Source organism: Balaenoptera ricei, chromosome 6 (assembly GCF_028023285.1).
Source record: "Balaenoptera ricei isolate mBalRic1 chromosome 6, mBalRic1.hap2, whole genome shotgun sequence".
Classification (NCBI taxonomy): Eukaryota; Metazoa; Chordata; class Mammalia; order Artiodactyla; family Balaenopteridae; genus Balaenoptera; species Balaenoptera ricei.
In genome coordinates this window covers 101,563,163-101,585,624 of record NC_082644.1, presented here as the reverse complement: position 1 = coordinate 101,585,624, position 22,462 = coordinate 101,563,163, and the positions used below count along the sequence as shown (strand labels likewise).

At 35.5% G+C, this 22,462-nt stretch overlaps 1 protein-coding gene across 6 annotated transcripts in view; it reads left to right on the top strand.

Moving 5' to 3' along the window:
• The window catches only part of PTBP3 (polypyrimidine tract binding protein 3), a 94,247-nt gene extending 79,856 nt beyond the window's left edge, over nucleotides 1-14,391 (top strand). For all 6 annotated transcript variants that reach the window (XM_059925324.1, XM_059925322.1, XM_059925320.1 and 3 more), the window contains 6 exons: nucleotides 1,607-1,752; nucleotides 1,975-2,008; nucleotides 4,657-4,749; nucleotides 5,750-5,966; nucleotides 9,075-9,152; nucleotides 9,304-14,391. In XM_059925324.1, the coding sequence (XP_059781307.1) occupies nucleotides 1,607-1,752; nucleotides 1,975-2,008; nucleotides 4,657-4,749; nucleotides 5,750-5,966; nucleotides 9,075-9,152; nucleotides 9,304-9,436 (701 nt within the window). In that variant the 3' untranslated portion in view covers nucleotides 9,437-14,391. The remainder of the gene's footprint in view (nucleotides 1-1,606; nucleotides 1,753-1,974; nucleotides 2,009-4,656; nucleotides 4,750-5,749; nucleotides 5,967-9,074; nucleotides 9,153-9,303) is intronic.
• Nucleotides 14,392-22,462: the final 8,071 nt, after the last annotated feature.

The following is a 22,462-nucleotide window of genomic DNA, read 5'->3' as shown; positions in this document are numbered from 1 at the left end:
CTGTTTTAAATTGCAACATAGTTGCTTTCTGGCAATAATCTTTGTATCCTACCTTTCTAATTCTGGGAATTTTAACTACTCTCTTAACTGGAGAGGATGAAGTTAACTAAAAAGAAAAGAGTGATTTAAAAGGTTGAGGTTCATTTAAGTTTTAGGTTTTTGGTGGTTTTAAGACATCTTAACGTATGTTTAATTAAGTGAGTAATTCTACCTATCTCATTAAAATGAAGGCATTATACATTGTTTTTATGTGTTTGAAGCTCCCAAAAGTTTAATTTTTATACATTTGGAGGTAGTGATATATGGTTTCCCTCATTTTAGTTATTTCTTTCTACACACTGTATGTATAAAACACTGTAGTAGATGTTAAGAAAGAGAAAAAATGTGTAAAGAGGGCTCCTGAGTTGATAAGACTTTTAAGGTGTAGCAGGGGGATGTACATATACACATACACACATGTATATACCCTACAGTGTAGCTAAGGTGTAGTGTTGGCGGTATATAATAGTCTTAAGGAAGTTATTCAAAAGTTGCAGGGGCATGGGAAGAGGTCATGCAAAAGACTACTGAGTATAGATTTCATGGAAAAGCATCCACCCTAAGAAGGTGATCTGTACAGTTTTAAAATTCAGCAAGATGATGGTAGTAATAACTTTCCTTAGATTGTCAAGGAGAATAGTATGATTGTAAACTATATTGCAATTTAATTACATAATTTGTGATAAACTGGCCAGACTCTGTCTATTATAAGGAATTTTGAGCTTAAAGAATCAATAAATTAAAGAACTGGTTCATTTTATATCAACTAGAGATTTTATCTTAGATAATTTTTAAGCTGAGAATACAAATAGTGGGACCTTCTGAGGAAGTGTAGTGTTTTAGGTATAGTATATAGTGTCAGTATTCCAGTATTGTAGAACTTGCAGTAGTTCTGAAATATCTGGGGGAGTAGAGAGCTCTGAAAATTCTTGCTGCAAAAGAATATTGAATTCTATAAATTTGTTCTTGATGGTAATAATGTTTTACAAGGTTACAAAATGTTTTTTCCCCATGCAGAATGTATGTATACAATTCACCTGTTTTAGATATACAACTCAGTGATTTTTAATAAATTTACAGAGTTGTGCAGCCATTACCACAGTCCAATTTTAGAACATGCATTACTACCTAGCATGCATATATGTGACTTCTGCTGAAGGACTTTTTACAAAAATATGTATCTGGTTTTATGGTAGAAGTCAATATGAAAATAACATCTACTTCAGAGAAATGTGCTGGAATATATTTATTTCAAGAAATAGAAGGAGTACTTGTAGTTATAGACCCTTTGAAAAACCTAATGGCTTTTAAGACCAGGGAATTTGGTTGCTCTGCAAAGCACTGTATAAATAATAAAGTACTAAGTATGATAGTATCAGTGAATAAAGAGCTCTACTTCCAGACAGACTCTGGAGGGGAGAAAACTGACCTTTGTTATCCTTATGGTAGCTTTGAAACATTTTCTTCTCTATTTTTGCTTTTGTCTTCATTTATTTACTTAAGTTGTATTAAGTGTTGTAATTCTCCAGATAACTAGAATATGAAATGCTTTTGATGTTTTGAAAAGGTCTGTCAGTCCCAGCTGGACTAGGTCCCGGAGCTCTTGGTCCTCTCACAATCACCTCCTCTGCTGTCACTGGAAGGATGCCCATTCCTGGGGCTGGTGGTATACCGGGAAATTCTGTTCTACTTGTCACCAATCTTAATCCTGATGTGAGTTGAAAAGTATTATATGTAAAAAGTCTTTCAGGAGGAGGTATTGTAGCTTCTGACCTAGAGTTAAATTCAATGAAAATGTTTATTTTAAGAATTTTTATTAAAATTCATCACTAGTATATATAGAAGCAGCATGTAAAAAGTCAGTGCTTTGAACAAGTAAACTTACTTAAAATTTTTACTTAGACACTGATATTTTGTGTTATCCTTTTCAAACAGCTTATTACACCACATGGACTTTTTATCCTATTTGGTAAGTAATTTTTTTTTTTTTTTGCTGTTTTTTATATCGTCTATGATGTGAATTGAGCATATTGCATCATTCAGTAATATTTATTACTGCTATGTGCCTACTAGTGTGTTTGACACTGAGGATAGAATAGCAAGGAAGACTTATTAAGTGATTACAGTTAGAACAAAGTTTTATAAAAAGGGAAATAGAGCTTGTAATAGGAACATACAGCTGGGAGACCTAACCTAGCTGAGGGAATCAAAGATGATGTACCAGTAGAAATGATAGTTAAGCTGACTTGTGAAAAATGAGGACACATTAGCCAGGCAGAAAGGGAGGGCAAATGTCCTTTCACAGATAGTAGCAGTGAGAGACAGAACTCGTGGAACATAGAAATGAAGGAAGCTCAATGGAGAGTGTAAGGGAGAGACATGTTGAAGCTGGGCAGATGGATAGGGGCAAGGTCATTAAGAGCTTTGTAAGCTATATTAAAGAGCTTCGTTTTTAACTTAAGAACAGTGGGAATCCATTGACTAGTTTTAAACAGGAGAGAGTCATAATGAGATGTTGATTTTAAAAATAATCCCCTAACTTTCCAATAGTGTGCCTCTCTCAGTTAAAAAAAATATTTAGCATGTACTCCTAATCTATATATGATTAATTATTCATAAATTTCATCCATCTTTTACTACACTCTTTAGCATAATATGTACAAACAGAAATATGAGCAATGAAGTGATATTTAATATTTTAAAGATTTTTCTTATGACACTTTTTAAAATAAAAATCTATTAACATTTAGTGAGAAGTATGATTTAATATGCTTCATTATTTTCAAAAACCTTTTTCATTTTGATTCAGTATCCCAAGAACTGATTCTAAATTCACTTTATTTTAGTACTTGATCTTAATGGTTGTCATAAATGAAAAAGATACCTCATAAAGATATGCGAGGGAATTCTCTGGCGGTCCAGTGGTTAGGACTCAGTGCTTTCACTGCCAGGTCCTGAGTTCAGTCCCTGGTCTGGGAACTGAGAATCCCGCAAGCTGCGTGGGCACGGCCAAAAAAAAAAAAAGATAGGCGATTTGAATGGAAGTGTTTCATTGTTGCTGTACTAAATAATTATGATACTAATTTTTCAGTCTAATCCACTAAATTTTGTTGTACTTTACCTAGAAAAGTTCCATTTTTCCTCTTGTTAAATTAGTTGATCTTGAAAACTGTTACATTAGCATAAGAGGGTTAAAACTCACTAGTACTCTTCATGTGGAAGAATTTTTAAGAGGATGGAAAATTGTTTCAAATTTTTTGAGTGGGTAGTAGGTTTTTTTAACAGCGTTTTTGAGTTATAATTTACAGCCATTACAATTCTCTGACTTCAGATGTACAACTCAGTGATTTTTAGTAAATTTACAGAGTTGTGCAGCCATTACCACAGTCCAATTTTAGAACATCTCTATCACCCCACGGAGAAGCTTTATACTCATTTGCAGTTACTATAAAAGTTTTTATTCATGACACATTTATGTAATTTTCCTTAACAAAATCATTTATTAATGCTAAATTTTCATATGTCTCTTTAATAGCCAGAGCACATTTCTTTCCAAAAGTAGTTAATTTCTCACTCCTTTAGAAAAATATCACCCTCAGGTTGAAGAACAAATTGTGTGTTATTTTTTACGGAGTATCTATTTCAGCCACTTGTCATTTCTGAAAAGGACAGCAAATTTGGACTACTTGTCTTTTTTTTTTTTTTTTAATTTTAAAACTACCATTCATCTCGTAAGTTTAGTTGCTCTTAGGGGCTTGCCCACAAGATAACCAATACTCCTTTGTGTGCCTTGAAGATTGTCATAGTCATTCTCTCATCCTATTACAAAGTATGGTAATGATGCTACTGTTTAAAGATCTTATTCTTATGATATTGGTGATACCCTGTTCCACATAAATTGCAATATATTTTAATACATTAAATTTAAAAAAATGAGAGAATGCCCTTCATATTGTAGAAACTTCTGTGTATAATTTCTTCTATATGTTGAAAATTAGTAAAATGTAGTTTTTCATACTGGTTTATATAAACAAATCAGGATAAGTAAAAGTTTATTTTCCTCCCACACCCCAGTGAATCATTTTGCTTGCTTTTGGGGATGTGGGACCCACTTTGGGGAACACTAGCATAGAAAAAATGGATGTAATGAGATCAGTTAGGAGGCTATGATGATAGTCCAGATGTGAAATGGTGATAATAGATTTGATGGTAGTGAGGATGGGAAGAAGTGGACAAATGTGAGAGATATTTAAGCCACAGAATCAATGAGTGCTGGTAGTTGACTGGATGTAAGTGTCTAAGGAAAGGGGTAAGTCAAAAGATGACTCCCAGATGTCTGACTGGAGCAAATATGTGCATGATGGTACTGTTTATCAACAGAGTTATTGAACACAGGAGGGTGCAGGAAAGAGCAGGTGGGACATCCAGGTGAAAGGGGATACTGGATTAATAAATCTGGAACATAGAAGAGATACAAATTTGGGAGCCTATGTATGAAATTGCCCAGGGAAAGCATATAGTATGAGAAAAGAAGCTTTCTTTAAATATATTAGTAAAGTTAATTGAACATTACACAATCAGCATTAAAACATTGTTTTGTTTTGTCTTTTTAATTAGGAGTATATGGTGATGTACATCGAGTGAAGATAATGTTTAATAAGAAAGAAAATGCATTGGTTCAGATGGCAGATGCAAATCAAGCTCAGCTAGGTACTAATGATTAATAATAATAATGATAACCTGCCCCTTTTGTATGTGAATTTTCCTATAAAATAAACTTACGGCTAGTAGGAAGAGTACCTCCTTATGTTAATGTCTCCATTATTTGGATCTGCTTATATTTTAAGATTTTAAAATATTTATTATTCTTTGAAGTTCATTTATCTATTTGAATATATTGTTGATGTTTAGAGCTTTGACTCTAGGGTTTTTCCATTAGCTTTAAACTAATAAACATGACTTGTTTTCTTTCATTTTATTTGTTTGTTTGCTTGTTTATTCTCCTTTCAAATTAAGTTTTCTAGAACTGTTGCATGGCATAACTGTTTGGGAATACTTCATACTGATGGTGCAAGAAAGTGTCATTCTGCAATCTCCCCGTTTATTATTATAGTGGCTGTTGAAATATTACTACTCAGATTTTTTATTAAAAAAAGCTTTACTTGAGATTAAAAATAGATAGCTAGTGGGAAGCAGCCACATAGCACAGGGAGATCAGCTCGGTGCTTTGTGACCACCTAGAGGGGTGGGATAGGGAGGGTGGGAGGGAGGGAGACGCAAGAAGAAAGAGATATGGGGATATGTGTATATGTATAGCTGATTCACTTTGTTAGACAGCAGAAACTAACATACCATTGTAAAGCAGTTAATACTCCAATAAAGATGTTAAAAAAATAAAATTTACTTGAGATTAAGCTAATTTATTCAATAATCATTTCCTGAGCATGTGGTATGTTTCAGGCATTCTGGAACTTCCTAGCACTCTGCTAGGAAAATAGTTACTTTTTGTTATATTGCTTTTCTTTCATTACAGAAAAACAGAGTCATGTAATACATTTTCGTATATAAGAGTTTTTAAATTTAAAGCCATTTAAGCCCTCAAATTGACAGTATAATTTTAAATGACTAAATAAAAAGAATTATGATAGACAGTTTTACAGAGACTCTATCTTAATACCCAGACTTTCCTTATTTTCTTCTTATGCACCAGCAATGAACCATCTGAGTGGTCAGAGACTTTATGGGAAAGTGCTTCGTGCTACACTGTCCAAACATCAAGCAGTTCAGCTTCCTCGAGAGGGACAAGAAGACCAAGGTCTGACTAAGGATTTTAGCAATAGTCCTTTGCATCGCTTTAAAAAGCCTGGCTCTAAAAACTTCCAGAATATTTTTCCACCATCAGCTACTCTGCATCTTTCCAACATCCCGTATGTATCTAATTAGTTACTATTCATTTAGATGATTAATAATCTACAGTATATGGTTTGGGGAGGTAAAAACTGAAATTATTCTAACGTAGCAGTTGTCCTATTCACTAATTTCTCGTAAGATGATTTATTTGCCATCATGCCTTAAGAAGTTTATATCTAACCATACACTATGAAAGTGAAAGATAGCAATGTTTTAAATTTTTCTTTCCAAACAGAGAATTAGCAACTAAATTACCTTTCAGTTACAGAATGGCAAAAATCTGTGCAGAAATATTCCATTGGTGTATACTTAGTCATCCTTTTGTGTAAGTAAAGACCCTTTAGTGACCAGCATAGCAAAATCAAATAATTTATGTATCTAAGAATTTGGTAAAACTGAATTCTCTATTTTTACCTACAAGCTGCAAAGCCATATATATATGTAAAAGCTAAAAATTTTCTTGTAACCACTCTGTATTTAACCAGTGTTGTAGCAGACTTGTTCTTTAGTCATCATCTAACTTAGAGATCGACAAACTATAGCCTAGGGGCCAAATCCATCTGTTTTTGTAAGGCCCATGAGCTAAGATTGGTTTTTACATTTTCAAGTGGTTAGGGAAAAACAAAAGAAAAATTTTTTGTGATTTGAGACAATTACATAAAATTAAAATTTCACCTTCCATAAATAAAGTTTTATGGAACACAACCATATTTATTCATTTATGTGTTAGCTATAGCTGCTTTTGAGCTATAACAACAAAGCTGAATAGTTACAACAGAGGCTGTATGGCCATCAAAGCCTAAGAAATTTACTGTATGGCCCTTTATAGAAAGCACCTGGCAACCCCAGTTTTAATTCTTGAAATCCTTGACCTACAAAGGGGGCAGTTTTAACTTTTTTTTTTTTTAATAAATAAATTTAGTTAGTTAGTTACTTTTTGACTGTGTTGGGTCTTCGTTGCTGTGCACGGGCTTTCTCTACTTGTGGCGAGCAGGGGCTACTCTTTGTTGTGGTGTGCGGGCTTCTCATTGCAGTGGCTTCTGTTTGTTGCGGAGCGCGGGCCCAGTAGTTGTGGTGCATGGGCTTAGTTGCTCCGCGGCATGTGGGATCTTCCCAGACCAGGGCTCGAACCTGTGTCCCCTGCATTGGCAGGCGGATTCTTAACCACTGCGCCACCAGGGAAGTGCCAAGGTGGCAATTTTATATAACTTAATCTAATACATGAAGAGGGATAAGCTTTGGGAAGGAAGGGTAAAAGCTGTGGGGTATAGTTGTGTGTGAGCACGTGTGTGAAAAGTTAAAGACTGAGGGAATGGAGAAGGGTACAGTTCTGGAATATTTCTGAGAATGAGAATGGGATTTGAATAGGAAGAGAAAATAATTATTCAAAATGCTGTTGAATGCCCAGGCTCCTAGCTAGTCTCCAATTAGGCTATATGGAGAAACCTTGAATCCGAATTGGGCAATGGCTCAAACCTCATGCCAGCCAGGCAACTGGAAGAGTCACTTGAGAAAAAAATCTAGAAATTTAGCACCTCATCACTGCAGAGTCAGGGAGAGAGGCAACATATTTAAATACTAAAGCAGGCTCCCTCTTAAATACATTTATCCAGGAGCTGGTCTCAAGTTGCAACCTGCATCGGACATGTAGGTAGAAGAGAGAAAGGATGTTAATACTTTTTTTAACCATCTGCCAAGTCTGGGCACTGTGGTGGTGTTTTACGTGTGTTACCTCATTTAATCTCCATAATAACCTTCTTTTAAAATTGTGGTTAAATACATAACCTAAGTTTTACCATTTTAACCGTTTTTGAGTGTACATTCACATTAAGTACATTCATAGTGTGCAACCATCACTTATATCCATCTGCAGATCCTTGTCATCATCTCAAACTGAAGCTCTGTACCCATTAAACAATGTCTCCTTGTTTCTCTCTACCCCCAGTCCCTGGTAACCACTATTCTACATTCTGTCTCTAGCAATTTATCCATAATAGCATTTGGAGTAAAGGTCATTAGTTTCATTTTAACAATGAAAGTGAGAGGCTCAGATTAAGTAACTTACTCAAGAGTTACATACCAGGTGAATGAAAAATAGAATGTGAACTTATATCTGTCTCCTTGCAGAGCCAATTATTGTTCTATAACACCATCCTTGCTGGGAGTTGTGAGATGAGGAAGAGTCTACTTTTAGTCAGTTGACTCTCATGTGATAGACCACTGTATTAGTTATCTACTACTGCGTAATAGATCACCCCAAAACTTAACAGCTTAACACAGTAGTAGATGTTCATTATCTCAAATTGTTACTGTAAGTCAGGAATCCAGAAGTGGCTTAGCTGGGTGGTTTTGGCTGAATCTCTCATAAGGTTGCATCTGAAGGCTTAACTGGGGCTAGAGAATCCACTTCCAAAGTGGCTCACCGTATGCTTAGTTGTTGACAGGAGGCCTCAGTTCCTTGCCACAAGGAGCTCTCCATAGGGCTGCTTGATTGTCCACGTGAAATAGCAGCTGGTTTCTTCCAAAGCTAGTGATTCAAGAGAGGGCAAGGTGGAAATCTCAGTGTCTCTCAGCCTCAGAAGTCACATGTGTCATTTCTACAATACCCTGAGGGTTACAGAGGACATCCTTATTAGATATGGGAGGGGAGTACCAAAAGTGTGAATACTAGGAGGCAAGAGTAGTTGGGGGCTATCTTAGAACCTGGTTACCACATACACATGTTCATAATTACCCTGAAAGTAATTGAAAATCTACTGGCCTAGTAGTGGAAAACGCTGGACCATAGAAGACAAGTCAGAGCTAGGGAAGTATCTTTGGAAGTACTAGAGTTAATTGTGGGTAATAATCCCATTGAAAGAATAAATATAGAAAGATTTTCTTGTTCTTTATATACTGCCCATGTCCTGTGCAAAAGATCTGAGACAAAATTCCATCGTTTGAGAACATGTATGCATCAACCTTGAACATCTTTCAGGGCACTTGCAAATCATGTCTTCATTGCGTGGCTTTATGCTCTTTGAAATGTGAAATATTCTGGAGACTTGATGATTTCAGGAGTTAATCTTTGCATCATTTGAAAATTAGGGATAAGATAGTTGACTCTCTCTGTAATGTTTTCACAGCCCCTCTGTTACAGTAGATGATCTGAAGAACCTTTTCACAGAAGCCGGATGTTCAGTGAAGGCTTTTAAATTCTTTCAGTAAGTCCATGCTTTTAAGAAATATATTAACATTATTTAATATGAACTGCAAATGTTTAAGGTAGTTTAATGAAGTCTTCTAGGGCTGCGGAAGAGGTTTGTAGGCAAAATTAATTCTATATGCTTTTTCTATTTCTTCTACCATTTTCAGGAAAGATCGCAAAATGGCACTCATTCAGTTGGGATCTGTGGAAGAAGCAATCCAGGCTCTCATTGAACTTCATAACCATGACCTTGGAGAAAATCACCACCTCAGAGTTTCCTTCTCAAAATCTACAATCTAACTTTTCTGTGAATTTTTCTCCTAAGACTGGACCATAATTTCAGTAAAACCTTCAGACATAGACTGAAGCAGCTCAAGACCAATTCTGCCTCTTTCACAAAATTAACTCTTCCTGAGTTTGATATTCAAGTATATTCAAAAAATCATACGATGTTCTCTTTTCCCTTTCTCCCCTCTGCCAATACATCATCAGAGGCGTGTTTTTCCTTTGTACCATAGTTTCTAAAATGAAAATAATCTTCAGGAAAAAAGAATCAGGAAAAAAAAATTTTTCAATAATTCAATTCCCTTTATTAAATTGGATTTCAAGAGGACAGTCTTTCTTTTCGTTTGGGTCCAGATCAGCCTTATACAACATTTCTAAACTCCTTTGTAGTTTGAAAAATTTAAACATACAGACTTTTAAAATTACTTGACATAAGTAATTTAAATTACCTACAACCAAGTTTTTAACTGTATGATTCAGAAGTTTGACTCCTCTAGGAAACTGTGTTCCCTTATAAGTTACATCAGTTATTTGGCATATACTGATACTTACTATACATAAACAAATTGGGTTGTATTGGAAGCAAATTTATAAATCTGCGTGTTTTCTTTCAATTTTTTTTTTCCACTGTAAGACACTCCTTTGCATATCTTTAACTTTTTAAGACTATTTGGAGAATGAAGTGTCTCAACTATCTCCAGGGAAATTAAGTAGAATTCAACCAGGATCTATTAAGATGTCAGAATAATTAATAATTTTATTAGGAAAAATCATGTTTTAAATTTCAAAATGACACTTGCCTAATAATATATGATCTTGGAAAATTTAAAAAGAAAAATAATCCTACTTATAAACTACTTTTTTATAGTTGTTTTCAGAAAAAAGTTTACAGTCTTAAGGAAAATATTCAGGTCTATCATATGGTTTGACAGATTTTTTAAAAGTTATTTTTGGTAAAGTCTTCTTTTAGAAAAAAATCAATCTCAAGGGTTTTTTGTACCACTATAATCTCTAATACTTATTCAGAATTACTGTGTATTTACTTAATTTCCTATTATGTGCCTTATTATGTGCTTATGATATAATAGGTTAGACTTTTATCTAAGTATCTTGAAAGCTATATTGTGGGCTTGGTGAGCATTTGTTTTTTCTTTCCCTGTTTTGGTAAGGATTTTAAAGTTTTTTTCATTGCAATTTTAAGTGATTTTCAATAACTAATAGTTTCTATTCAAATTTTTTGGTGCTTTGGTGTAGAGATGGGGTGAGGAAGGGTTAAACGGTTTTGGGAATAACTCAGTGCACACCTGTAGGCCTCTTCATATTGTGACCAATAGTGGTCATTGCCAGTTATAGCATACCAATTTGGGGCTATAACATGCAGTCTCAGTTCTGGATCTTGTCTGATCTTTATCACGCATTAGAATTTGTCTCAGGAGTACTTGGTTTTTGTCGTATACTCAAGTGAGAACTTGCTTTTCTTTGTTAATGTGACTTCATTACTGAGTGCCCACATATATGGAGTATGAGAAGGTGGATTCTTTCTCATACTCTGTCCCTCTTTTTAGTTGAATGTGAGAGTACATGTTAATGTTGCTTCAGTGATTGTATAATGTAAAATTGTTTCTTTTTAGTTAGATACTTTGCTTTTGTTAATTATTCCTTCAGTGCTTGATCGGATTTTTTTAAAGCAGAATTTGTTAAAAGGGTCATTTTTGTCCACCCATTTTACACTTTTCAGATTCTCAGAGTGGCTCATCTCACCTTTTAAAAGAATATTTCAATTTCTTTGCTATATTCCAGCCATTAATTTGAACACAGGAAGAAATTTTATAAAAAATTGGAGACTACAAAAGATAATTGTTAAAAAGCAGAATTCACTCAACGCTGAGCAACAATTAGTTGGTAGAATACAAAGGAGGACACTATATTGAGATCTTTCAAATGGATCAGTTTTAATATTAGCTGATAGGTGTAATCATTTATCTAATTTTTATTTTTTCACTTATGAAATATATTTTTACCAAAGCACTGAGTAAGAGGGAAGGGGAAAAAACAATTTCTTTAAGAAATCTCCCCAAATTGCTTCATTTTTTTCCTTCCATACAGGCACTATTATAATTTTCAGTGGCATGTTAAATTGGTTTTTTTTTAGTTAGGAATTATTGTGTAGTTTTAATTCATGATTCCTATAACAGTCAGTGTAAGTGTAGCAGAAGTGTAGCAGAAGGGAGATCACAATGGTATTGAATGTAATTTTGAAGTAGGGAATGGCCTTTATATTTGAGAGAGAACATTTGAATCCTTTTCAGGGATTTGTGCGCACATATGTGTGTGTGTGTATAGATAAGTGTATATACATACACTTTTCTAGTGTCGTACATACATATGCACATTACATACATCTTAATTTATTGACAAAGAACATTAATCAAATTAAGATTTGGAAAAGGTGAGATATTCTTGTTTAAAATAGTGTGTTTGCAACCATCAATTTGTGTCTAAAATTAGCTGTAGCACATGGATGTTGTCCATATTGGGCTATTTGCTCTTTGAATTATAGAGGTCTACAGTATTTGTGTTGGTATAGTTTCTGTAAAAAGATTTAAAAATATCAGGGCAGTGGAAAAACTAGATCCTTGTATTTTTCGTTTTGGCATGCATTTAGTTGATATCTTCTGAGCGATGTTTATTTTGCTGTTGAGCTGTCATAGTATCCTATTTTTAAGTTTATTTACTTAATTTTAAGGAGTATTGTCTTATTTTTGGAGGTGTCTGACTTTGACACAAAATATGTATATTCAGGACTTCATTAAAAAATAGCAGTACACGTTTAACAGTAGCAATTTATGCCCAAAAGTTCTACTTTGAGATTTAAATAACTTGCATAGCAGTAAATTGTGTTTCCTGTGAGATACAACTAGAAAAATAACCTTAATAATTTGATAACTTACAAGAGAGTATCAGAATTACCTACCTAATAGCTCCTGCAGAATGCCATAAATTTGTTGTTTAAGGCTAAATATTGTAATGTTAATTTGTAGTCATGTTTCTGATTTTGCTGAAAGTTGCAAATCTCACAGTTTTTAGAGGCACAATTTTTGCCTGCTTATTCCTTATGGAAGCAATGCCTTTTTTTGGCTCCACCTAGGATGGTGATTATAGGTTCTGCTTCAGTTGATTAAAAGTAACTCTCATGAATGTCTCTGATCAGTTTTATATAAACTTTTAAAAGCTTCCGTGTCATTAGGCAGCAAAGGTTATACATTTATATTAACATGTAATTCCTCTTCTGTTTCCACTCAGTATTTTTGGACAAAAGATGACAAGCTCAAAAGTATGTGTTTTTCCCCCCAATGAGTCACTTAAAAGCCCTGTTTGCCAAACTATCAGCCTATCTCTTAGAAAACCTAGTGTGTACTGCTATTTTTAAAACCAAAAAGACAGCATGACTATGCGTAAAAGCATTTTTCTTAACTTTTCCTTTGTCTTGATCTGTTGTTAACAAGAATAAAACTGCCAGACTTAAAATATTCTACTATTGTGCTAAAAGAAATACAATTTAGATTGCACAGAACTTTTTCTTTGAAGAAAATATAACTCAGCTGTCTTTTAAGAGCTGTGTTATTGTCTACGAGACTATTTGCAGTCTTTTTTCAGAGCAAATTTTAACAGCTAGTTGTGAATGATTTAAAAAATAGAAAATTACTAAAATGTTAGTTTTGGGGGTTTTATAGAGGGAGAAAAACAAAACAGGACCAAAGGTTATGTGCCTTCTTCAGTAGTCTTAATTGATCTTTTCTTCCTATTTGAGACTAAGGTAGTATCAGTATTCTGGTTTTCAGGAAATACATACTATAGTTTTAAAAGAATGTTGTCCCACACACCATCCGTTCAAGCAAACAGTTGTAACTGTAAAATGAAGTCTCAGTTATACTTTTTGCCTTCATCACATAATATTCATTATATAGCATTGAGCAGGTCCAAGAACAGAGCTGCTCTTAATCTTTGTGGTAGTCATCTTAGTTTCTGTAACCTGAGGCATATGTTCCAGAGAACAGGGATATTTTTCTGGTCCAGTGACCTTGGTGATAATAGTCATGATTGAAAGCTGCTCATGGCAAGCTTAAATCAGCACTGTAAACAGATTTTTGTTGTTGTTGTTGTTACATTATTTTTAGTTCTTTAATCTATGTAGTAGTTGTAATAACAAATACTTAAATAGCTATTTTTGATGTCATTAAAAAAAATCATACTCTAGCCTTTTTTCCCCCTTACCATTGTTACCCAGATCTTTAAAAAATTCATCCCACATCCAAAAACTACTAATTATAAAGATTGCTGACCAAGCAAAGTTTTGCATCAAAATGTCACCTCATTGCTCTGACCAAAGACTGACTGTTTTGGTTTTGACTCCTTTCTGTTAAGCATTTCTTTTCCCAAGCTCCTTTCTGAAAGAAGATCCAGTGCAAAGCGGCCTTTACTTTCTATTTCCTATCGGCGAATAGACTACTTAGAGAAAATGGGAGTTTAAATGTGAACAGAATGGATTAGGACAACATGGGTTTTATGGGCATTTTCAGTACTGTATTTAAGAAAAAAAAAAAAATAGCACAGCTAGGAGCCTCTGACATTGTCTTGTGTTTTATGTGGTCTGTTCATAAAATTCCCTTTTTCAGTTTATAAGAATGTTCATCTAACAGAAGAAAATGCTGTAAATATTTGTAACAACATTTTTTAAAACCAGGCCAAAAAAGAAAAAGAAAAAAAAAAACGGTTTTTGGGAACAAGTTAACATATAAAGTGGTTTTATATAAAACATCAATTGTCTTGTATATTTTGATAAGCAGCAGTACCAGCTTTCATTTGTAACACAGTTTGTGGCATTGGAAGAAAAGGATTCTGTGATTATTGAAGTGAATTATGTTATAAATGCAAAGAGAAGATAAAATATTAAAAAACATATTTTCTAAGTGCGTAGTGCATGGTTAATTCAAGCTTCTGTACACTACAATATATTCCATTTTTGTTCAGTTTGTATATTTGCTGACTATTACTTGATATCTCTAATCTCTTTCCTAACAAGTATAGCATTGTAGCATGCCTTTTAATAAATGTCATGACATCTGTACTCTCTTAAAAATATTTCTGTGTTCTTGTCTGTACTTTGGGTTTCCCCTTGTCTTACCTGTAATTCTAATGATGTCATATTTTCTTTGTCATAGCCATCCATCTAAACTTGTTATAGTGAGAGCATAGCAAGCACATATTCATACCACTTTAAAAACTGAAAAACCTTAAGTCTACTAATCACCTCTCTTTTAGTTAAGGAACAGTTCTCATTTTGAGAAACAGAATGCTTTTCTAACCGTCCTACAAACAGCTTCTTCAGGGGCACGCCCCCTTTGTACAAGTACATGTTGGCATCTTTGCATGAGTGCTGTCTTTCGCTCTCTCTGTGCATCTCTCTCTCTCTCTCTCTCTCTCTCTCTCTCTCTCACACACACACACACACACACACACACACACACACAGTATATGTGCAATGCCAAAGAAGAGTTGGAACATTTTTTCCAGTTCAGTTTTTGACTTCCCTAGGGGATGAGTATACATAAATTTTGAGACATTTTGAGGTGTGACCTCAAACCAAGTTTGTGTTTTTTTTGATTAAAGGGTAACACAGTTACCAGCTGCCTATATATTGCTTTTCCATAGGCAAATGTTTTATTCCTAGGTTCTTTGAAGCGTTATTGGATTGTAGGAGTCTAAGCAGTCATTTATTTTAATCTTTTATTCTAGGATCTTTTTTTTTTAATGTTTATTTATTTGCGTAGGGTCTTAGTTGCCGCACGTGGAATCTTACCTTGTGGTTCGTGGGCTCTTTGTTGCTGCGTGTGGGCTTCTCTAGTTGCGGCACATGGGCTTCTCTCTAGTTGTGGTGCACGGGCTCTAGAGCACATGGGCTCAGTAGTTGTGGCACACGGGCTTAGTTGCCCCACAGCATGTGGGATCTTACTTCCCTGACCAGGGATCGAACCCATGTCCCCTGCATTGGAAGATGGTTTCTTAACCACTGGACCACCAGGGAAGTCCCTATTCTAGGATCTTTTTACAAGTGGGAATTTTTTCTTGGGGCGGGGGGTGGGATTTATTTTTAATGGAATAGAAAACTAGGTAACTACTGCTGATCTTTGCTGGCTCATCCAAAATCTATTGTCTCCGTGAACGTAACTAGATCAATTTTTTTTTTTTAAGATCTAGAGGCATTTTTATCAGGAAAAGAAAATAACCCTATGGCCAAATAGGTTTTTATAAACTTGCTTGACCATGAAATGCTTATTTACACAGCAGAGGCTTGTAACCATCATTAACAGTCACAAAGTTTTGAGCATAAATGGATCTAAGAGGCTACCTAGTTCAATTTCCACCTTTTAAAGATAAGCGGCTCAGAGAAGGAAGTGACTTGCCCAAGGCCACATGCCACTTAATGGCAGAGTCTGGACTAGAGCCCAGGTCTCCTTAACATTATCCAGTACTCTCCATCGCACCCTGGTGTTGCAGTTCTGTCCTGCCAAGTGCTGTGAGGGTCGTGTTCTTGAAGGTCTGTACATGGGGTTGGGGCGTTTATATACTCTTCTGAGAACTGCCAAAACCAATTTAAAGGCATTGCCTAAGTGCTGGGGGTGTTTTTTTCTGCTGAAGAGTAAAAATGCCTACCTACTTCTGAAAACTTTAAAAGTGTAATTTCAAGTTGCAAATTTGAGAAAGCTAACTCTTAAAAAAGGTAGTTACTACAGTATATGTATTAGTTTGCTAGGGCTGACATAATAAAGTGCCACAGACTGGGCACCTTAAACAACAGAAATGTGTTTTCTTACAGTTGCAGAGGTTAGAAGTCCAAGATCAAGGTGTCACCAGGGTTGATTTCTTCTGAGACCTCTTTCCTTGACTTGTAGATGGCCATCTTCTCCCAGTACCTTCACATGATCTTTCTTCTGTATGTGTCTGTGTCCTAATCTCTTTTTATAAGGACACCATTCATATTGGATTAGGGCCCACCCATCTGATCTCATTTTACCTCAATTACCTCTTTAAAGGCTCTGTCTCCAAATACAGTTACATTCTGAGATACTGGGACGAAGAATTTTGACAGGAGGTAATTCAGCCCTTATCACTGTTTAGTGAAAATTATTCCTTCAGCTCACCAAGTACTGATTGTACCAGAACTGAGCTTTGTGCTGGGAAAGATAATGAAAAGTTAGGGATGTGGTGATTTACCTTTTAGAACTGTGTAATCTAGTGGAAATGTCAGCCTAAATCCATAAATCAAATAGTCTTGAACTCTTGCTTTCAATGGAAAGCCCCCCAAATGGATCATGAGGCCTCTCTCTAGGCCATTCTAATCAGAATACACATGGCTAAAGCTATCCTACAGCTAATTATGAGTATGTAGGAACACATACCCTGCAATAATTATCTCTAAGAAATGTCATTTCAGAGCAATGATCATTTCTAAGACATATGCCATTACTTGAAGAACAGTTGCAGAAATAAAGAGGGTACTGTCAAACAAGCTGTACCCAATTTTTAATGCCCAACATTTGTAGGTAATTAAACTGGATGCTATGTTAGGAATAGTTAAGAGTATTAAACCCACTTTGTTTACTGTTTGTGTGATCCTACATCAATGAATTTTTTTCTATTGTCTACTTCCAATGGAAATTCTTCACTATATGATTCTATCAAAACAATTTATGTTGAACTTATAAAATTCTATAACAGTTTTCTTGGAATTACTGCATTTGTAATCATTGGGTTCAGATGTAGAACTCCTACCTCTGCTATTATAAAAAAGTATAATTGCGTAGGAAAAGTTAATGAGTCTAATGTTCCATGAAGATCCCTTTATCTATTTTCTTTCATTCCTATGTTTGTTCTAAGGACATAGGGTAACAGGAAAAACTCATTGGTTTTGTTGGAATAAATTGCCCACAGTTCAGTTAAGTAAGCACCTATATCCTTGTTCTATGCCTAAAATTATGGAATTATCTAAGTCCTTGATCCTACAGAAAACAAGTGTCAAATTCTAACCTGTTAAGAGATTGTCTTTAGCCAAATGAAAGCCGGTATTAGTTATATAAATGTTAGACAAAGTACACGTTAGGGCCACAGGCACTATGAGAGAGAAAGAAATTTCATAAGGATGTATTTTTATAGTGGAACACTTGATACAAGTGAACACAATAAAGCTACATAAAACCTAAAGGGAAGAATCTCACAGATGTGATGTTGAACAAAGGAAGCCATACACAGAAGAATGTGTAATGTATAATTCTATTTACATCAAGTTCAGAAATAGGGTAGTGGTTACCTTTGGGAAGGAGGTAATTGAGGGCTTGAGGAGAGGTTTCTGGTTTGTGGTTAATGTTTTATTTCTTAACCTTTGTACCAGTTACCCAGGAGTGTTTACTTTCTGATAATTCATTGAGCTTGTACACTTAGGATTTGTGCATTTATCTGTGTATTGTACTTCAATTAAAAGGATTTTGAAAAATGATTGTAATTGAGCAAGGAACTGTAAACCATTCTCCTAGCTTCTTAAATCAGCTGATTATTCTACTCAGTAAGTAAGGCCATGTTATAAAGTACTCAAGATACCATGCACTGAGTTTCATCATGGCACTCTCCTGCATATCTGTATATTGCATTTCTCTGACCACGGCATACCTATGGGAAAAATGTTTCTCTGACAAAACAAAATTCACACACCGTGTTTTCAAGTAAATTTTACCATTTTGAGTGGTTTTACACCCCACTAGCTTCAGAAAAGATTTCATTAATACATTTTAGTTTTGTTTTTGCAAATATAAGCCTGATCTGGTAGGTTGATATCTAACCCCCTATGCATTTTCATCAAGAAAAGCCAGAAAAACCTACCTAGCTCTCTGGCATCCTACGAGGAGACTTTATACAAAAGGCTTAGCAGAACTTCTTGTCATTAAGATTCTTAAATATATACTAGTTAGTATAGTAGGATGGAGCCCTGTGTTCCCAATACGCAACTGCAACTAGTGGCAAATCTTGTTTCATCTACTCTTCATCCACTCCCTGGATTATTTTGAAACAAATCCTAGTCTTCATATAATTTCATCTCTAAATATTTCAGTATTTATAAATCCATACATTGCAATTGTTGATACAATCTTTTAATATATAGCTTTCCTTTCCATCCTTTTTTCCCCTTGCAACTTATTTGTTGAAGAAATTGAACTATTTGTTTTGTGAAAATTCTAACGATCTGGATTTCGCTGATTATGTCCCCATGATATTATTTCTTTAATAGGTCTCCCCACCTCAAATTTTCTGTAAATTGGGAGCTGCTGCTTTCCTTACCTCCTGCCTGCCTCCCTCTTTTTTTTTGGCAAGAATATTTCATAGATGGCACTGGGCACTTATATAATGTGTCTTTTCTTGTGATGGTAGTAGCCATTGCTGATCATTGCATAGGTCAATTAATATTTAGGGATTGTAAAATGGCAAAGTTCTGTCTTTTTGTGTGATTTATTTGGATTACTTCTATGTAATAAGAGAAACTTCCCAATATCAACTATTTGGTTACTCTGAGGTACAATCTCTATAGGAAAGACAAGATAAATGCTTGATTCTTTCACTTGCCTGTTTTTGAAATAATTACTTTGTTTCCTATCATGCTCCAAAAATTTGTTTACCTTGGTTTTTTTAAACTTGTGTTTTTATGGAAAATTTCAAACATTTTTAAAAGTAGAAAGATTAGCACAATGAAACTCATGTTCCTGTCACCTAAATTATGCATTCATATTCAGTGTTTTATCTTCTATAACCGTACTCATTCTGTCCTTCTATTTGGAAAATTATTGACTTAATTCATTTTACACAGTAGTTTTCAAACTGGTAAAAAGTTGTATATAATATTTAAAATTTTCTGCCTTGGGACTTCCCTGGTGGCTCAGTAGTTAAGAATCCGCCTGCCAGTGCAGGGAACACGGGTTCGAGCCCTGGTCCAGGCAGATCCCATATGCCGCAGAGCAACTAAGCCCACGTGCCACAACTACTGAGCCTGTGCTGTAGAGCCCACGAGCCACAACTACTGAAGCCTGCGTGCCTAGAGCCCATGCTCCGAAACAAGAGAAGCCACTGCAGTGAGAAGCCCGCGCACTGCAATGAAGTGTGGCCCCAATCAATGCAACTAGAGAAAGCCTGCTTGCAGCAACGAAGACCCAACGCAGCCATAAATAAATAAATATCCTTCTTAAAAAAAAATTTATGCCTAATTGGTAATTATAGCCATTTTTAATTGCTGGTTTTTTCTGCTGTGCCTTTTTTTTTTCTTCAGTCATCTTGCCAGAATAATTTTTAAGAACCTGCTTTTCAGTTGTTTTGATCCCCCAAGTAAGTTTATTTTTTAGTTCATTAATTTTTGTTTTAAATGCTGTCTTTGGATTTATTGATATGTTGTGGTTCTTCTGCAAAAGACTTTTGGTGTGTTAATCATAGCTGTCTGCTTTGATTGCCCTGTTTATCCTAAGGATTTCCACTGCATATCTATCCCTTATCACAAAAACAATAAATATGGGCTTGAGAGTGAAATAAAACTAGGTAGGGATAAAAACTTACTTGAAAAAAAAAAAAAAGTTTAGGATTGTCCCAATGATTCTCTCTCTCCCATACCTTTTATTCCTGTACTGCCTTTGTGTAGGCTGATTTGATAGACAAATATGTTCACTAGAGGGCCCAAAGTAGTAAAAGTTATTCTAACCATGCCATCAAGTGTGTAAAGCACTGGTATGTCATTTCCTGCAGCATGATACTAGCTTACAAACTAATTCTAAAGAATTTACCTGATTCATTGACAACTAGTGTTTCTAAACATCTCTGAATATGGTGCGGTGGCTCTCAGTCCCAGATTTTCCAGAACAGGCATAGAGTCTCTGTATTTTCAGACCATGCTTCCAGTTTTTTGTTTTTTTCAAAAACATAGTTCTTAGAGCTACAGAAACAACTATTAAATAGTGTGCTTGGCGTGTGACAAAGGCAGCTCACTTCTAGACTAATCTATAAATTCTCACAAAGGCAGAAAGATAAAAGAGATTACTGGGTTCTAATGATAACCCCTATTCACTAAGCAAGCATAGTCTCTCCTTAAAGCACCCCTGCAGAGACCAGTATACAGTAGATGATCTGTTGAATAAATAAAGGTTTGCATTTCCTTACAGCTGGTAGGAGCTTCTGGTGGAAGCAGCCTCCCATTTTTTTCCCTTGGCAGTCCCCATCCTTCACCCGTGAAGTAAAACTACTGAGACCATTATAGATAGAACCTTGGTGCTTCTGGTGACTTTGTAGACAGAAAACTGGTTATTATAGACCAATACTTTGTCTAAACCAAGCTGCCGGCTGGTCATTGAAATACACAGGGAGCTGAGTGAATACAGAAGGAGATGGGGGCCCTGCCTCAACCTGCAAAAACACCTACTCTCCACCTCCACTTTAGGGCTTTGGGAATTTGGTGACAAACTCCAACAAAGTGTATGTATTCACAGATTTCTACCCTTACTGGAACTATTGCCTCTGAACTATCCATTTTCAGGGTAGCCATAACTTGTTCCATCATGACCGCTAAAAGCATAGATTTCCCAGATATGGTCAATCCGAAGGAAGCCAAAATATTCCCTTGCATAATGTATTCATTTGCTAGAGCTGCCATTACAAAGTACCACAAACTGGGTGGCTTAAACAGCAGAAATTTATTTCCTCAAAGTTCTGGAAGTTAGATGTCTGAGATCAAAGTTGTCGGCAGGTTTGCTTTCTTCTCTGTGTGTGTCCTAATCTCTTATAAGGACACCAGTCATACTGGATTAGGGCCCACCCATGTGACCTCATTTTACCTCAGTTACCTCTTTAAAGGCTCTATCTCCAAATACAGTCACATTCTGAGGAACTGGGGGCTAGGACTTCAACAGAAGAATTTTGAGGGGACACAGTTCAGCCGATAGCACACATTTTTCCCTGAGGAGCTCATGGCACTGCTAAGAATCTTCAGGACCTTAGCAGCAAGACTCTGAGAAAAGCTGCCTATTCTTTAATCTCATTGACTGGGGCCTGTGCTCTTTGTGCAGGAAAAAGAGAATTGACATTGCAGATGTTTGAAAAGCAAAATTCTTAAATTGTTAAAAACATAAGTCTTATACCAAAGATAGCATGAGTTTAAGTTTTATTTAACTCATTAATGAAGGAGATGGCAGAATGACAGAGCTGGATAGAAAAGAATTAGAAGAACTAGGTTTCATATAATTAGTAGGGAAAGGAATTCTGAAATGAGATTTCTAATTTAAATATAAAACCAGTTAATCTTCTGCAGCAATTAAATCATATAACATTTGAGGTTCTCTTCTCTTCCAGATACTTAAAACAAAACAAAACATCCTTAACAGTTTTCTACAAGTTAACCTCTAACATTATAGGATTGTTAGTCACCTAATCATCATTTGGTATTATTTCAAAGTTTTATTTTTCTTGCATGAATAAAGTCATCACTCAGAATCTAATACATATTGTCATTTATCCTGAGTCTCCTTGAACAACTTTGCCAGCCATGGATCTTAAGAGACGCAGTTCTAAAGATTGGCTTCTGGCATGACAGCATGAGGGGCTCCGCTGACCTGCTCCCCAGTAATATTGGTGAAAATTTAAAAAAAACAAAATGGTTTAAGGACTCTGGAAATGGTCCTAAAGATAAACAGCACACAAAGAAACATGTATTCAAGAACATCTACAAAAACTTAGTAAGAAAGGTCAGAGTCTATGGTATTTGAACCAAGATGGCTTCCTCTCTCCCCGGTCCCAGCTCCCAGGCAGACAGCTGCAGCCAAGAACATCTCCCGGCACGCAGAGGATTTTCTTCCTGGGAGCTGCAGAACAACAGCTTTTCTCATCTTACCCGCAGCCATCTGTTGCTGAGACTAAGTCCCGAGTGTGGTCAAGATGTGGGGGCTTTGTTCTTCCACCCAG